At 50.7% G+C, this 3,226-nt stretch overlaps 1 protein-coding gene across 1 annotated transcript in view; it reads left to right on the top strand.

Annotated features, from left to right (window-relative positions):
• The window catches only part of ATP2C2 (ATPase secretory pathway Ca2+ transporting 2), a 54,735-nt gene that overhangs the window by 20,308 nt on the left and 31,201 nt on the right, over positions 1-3,226 (top strand). Inside the window, exon 7 of the mRNA XM_012806097.1 lies at positions 334-442. Within this exon, the coding sequence (XP_012661551.1) occupies positions 334-442 (109 nt within the window). The remainder of the gene's footprint in view (positions 1-333; positions 443-3,226) is intronic.

Genomic DNA, 3,226 nt, shown 5'->3' with positions numbered 1-3,226 from the left:
TAGTCCCATTTTTCAGATGAGGCCCAGGGGTGCCCAGAAGACACACACTTTCCCTAAATCTCTTTTAGGATACGTGAATTTTTTTTTTTTGCAGTTTTTTTTTTTTTTTTTTGGCCGGGGCTGGATTTGAACCCACCACCTCCGGCATATGGGGCTGGCGCCCTACTCCTTTGAGCCACATGAATTTTAAAAACTAATGAAACTAGAAAGGCACAGGGTTTGTTTATAATTGAAAGAGAAAGTACGTTTCTATTCCCTTTGCTCAAATTCATCAAAATGCATAAAAATGGAAAGTCAAGGTGGTGCTTTTGCTTTTCACCTCATCAAATTCAGCCTCCGAGAAGGAAAACTCCAGCACCTGCTCGCGCGAGAGCTGGTTCCCGGAGACGTTGTGTCTCTCTCCATCGGAGACCGGATCCCCGCGGACATCCGGCTCACAGAGGTGAGTGGCCCCAAGGCCTTGTTGGTGGGATGTGAGGACACTTAGCTTGATGTAGTGTGAGTATCCTCTCATTCTCTCTGTCCCTCTCTCTCATGCAAGTGCACAAACACACACACACACACACACACACACACACGTGCATGCATGTGCACAAACCAGCCAGGATGTTAGCAAACAGGCCCCTCCTACCCACTTCATACGTTATCTGTTCTCACTTTAAGTACAAGCCTAACAAAATTTGGTTGTGTGATTTTGCAGCACAGGTTGTGTGTGGAATTACATTAGAACCTCTGTAAGGTGACCACCCAAGGGACTGTAACAAACTAGTCAACACACAGAGGTGGTCACCATAAGGAAATGGGCCCACTGCACTGATATGTACATGTAGGGCACATCTGGGCTGTGAAAGGTCAAGTTAAAGATATGGTCAGCGTAGGGAGGTGGTCAACTACGGAGGTTCTAGCATACTTGCTGATGCCATCTTAGGGACCGTCAAGGATGTGCTGGTAGAAGGGTGGTGTTGAGGGGGCAAGAGGGGAGGTGCCGAGAGGGCAGCCAGCCCTGAGACCCACACTGGCAACATTCCCAGCCAGTTTGTGCAGCAGCGGAGGGGCCTCAGGGCAATCTGACATGCAGGCACTCAAGCACTCAAACTTCTCTGCCCCTAACTCTCAAACCTCCAGACAGGGAAAGGGTTAGGCAGGGAGGCTCTCAGGACGCCAAATCTAAGGAGGGCTCATTCTCAGGCCCATGCCCTGTGCAGCTTCTCCTGGGGTCAGCACCAAGCCCCCCACACCTGACTCCCAGTCATGGGCTCGTGGGTTTGTCAGAGAAACCATTTGTCAAGTGGCCAAGCCACCCCCTACCCCCGCAACGAGGGCCGGGAAGCCCATCTGAGGTTGCCCACATCTCACTTGGGAGGTAGGCTCTGCCCAACAGAGTGGAGAATTCTTCAGACACAGGATGGGGTCCAGATGCCAGGCAGCCACTAAGAAGGACACGTGTCCACTCCCAGTGCTGCCGTGGAGGCCAACAGAGGCTGGGCATAAAGGTGAATAATGCCTAGGTTGGAGCCCTGGTTTAGCAATTCACAGCTGTGTGGCCTTGGGCCAATTACTTAACCTCTCTGTGCCTCAGCCTTATCATCTGTAAAATAGGGAAGATGATGCCCACAGGGTAACTGTAAGGATTAAGGGACTGCACAGATGCAAAGTGCTCAGAACAGTGCCCAGTGCGGATGGGTGACGGGACAGGATCTGGCAGCCATTACCACAGTGTGTCTTGAGAGTCAGAGCTCCCAGGGTCACAGTGTGGGTCCTACAGCTCACGTGTGACTTGGGGAAGGGAGTTGCCACTCTGAGTCTCAGTTTCCTCATCTCTAAAAGGGGTAACATGGGCTTCCCTTTCACAGGGATGAGGTGAAGAAGAACTGAGTTATGACCTGTGATCTGCTTAGCAGGCACCTGCCATGGAGTAAATAGTCCCCAGATATTAGCAAGTGACTTTATTTGTCATTACGGGTCTACGTGGCAGGTCTCTGGAACAACTTTCCAACCCAGAATGACTCCCTGACACTTCAGCTGGCTCTCTCCGCTGCTCTAATGAACAGTCAATGGCTTTGTTTATTCACAGTGGAAATCTGAGATCTAAGAGCACTTTACCTGTGTTTTAAAATCTCTTAGGTCCAGAAAGCAGTAGGTTCCAGAAAGCTCACAAAATAAGTAACCCAGTAACAGCCCTTCCTGCACAGTGTGTGCCGGTCATGAGACATTATTTTCTCTTTCCCAGAATTAAGACAAAGGCACAAGGACCCAGGCAGAGGCTTACCCGGTAGAGGCAGGAAGGCAGGGTCACGGGCCTTCCTTTTTCCCCCCTACCATTTCTAAAATGAAAAGGGAATCAGATTGGCATTGACAAGACTCCAAGTGATGCTTTACACTGTGGTATGTGGTAGAGGGGATTGGACACCATGGCTCCAGGGCCCAAGTCCTTAGCCACAGGACTCCCTCTCTTTCACTGTGACCAGCAGTGCCGACTCTTCCTAGCTGTCTGTCCCTCTGGGTTTCTTCCACGCATTGGTTCCCTGTGGCTGCTGTAACAAATTGGCACAAATATGAGATTGCACAGTTCTAGAGGTCAAAATCAAAACCGATTTCACCAGGTGGCAATCCGGGGTACCATTGGGACCACACTCCCCCCAGAGGCTCTGGGAGAGGCTGTCTCCTAACCTTCCCCACCTCCTAGAGGCCCACAGCCCTTGGCTGTGCAACACTCCAACCTCTGAACGAACCTAAGACCAGGTCTCCTGACCCTCAGCCACACCCCGACCCTCCTGCTGCCCCTCCCTCATGAGGACCAAGCCAGGAAACCCCGGATAGTCTTCCCATTGCCAGGTCCTTATGTTAATCACATCTGCAAGGTCTGTCTCAGCATGTCACACTGCACATTTACGGTGTCAGGAAGCATTACTCAGCAGCCACACTCACAGCCCTCTCCAGCCTCAGGGCCCCCTGCCCTAGCCCCATCACTCACTCACTCAAGTAATATTTCTTGAGTACCGACTGTGTGCCAGGCACTGTGCTGGGTGCTGTGGTTACCATGCTCCTGAGTTTATAGCCTAGAGCAACCCTAAACCTACTCACAACTCAGCGACTGCTGGGGGAATCCTGGTTTTCCCTAATGAGAAAATCTTGTAATCGCATTTTAAAGGTTTTAAATTATACAGAACGCAAAGTTCCCTGTTTAAGAAATGCTGATCTCACCATTGTTCAATGTGGGTTTGTG

Source organism: Otolemur garnettii, unplaced genomic scaffold (genome assembly GCF_000181295.1).
Source record: "Otolemur garnettii isolate 467f Iridium unplaced genomic scaffold, OtoGar3 scaffold00047, whole genome shotgun sequence".
Classification (NCBI taxonomy): domain Eukaryota; kingdom Metazoa; phylum Chordata; class Mammalia; order Primates; family Galagidae; genus Otolemur; species Otolemur garnettii.
The sequence above is the reverse complement of the archived record's forward strand: the minus strand, read 5'-3'. Positions and strand labels throughout refer to the sequence as shown.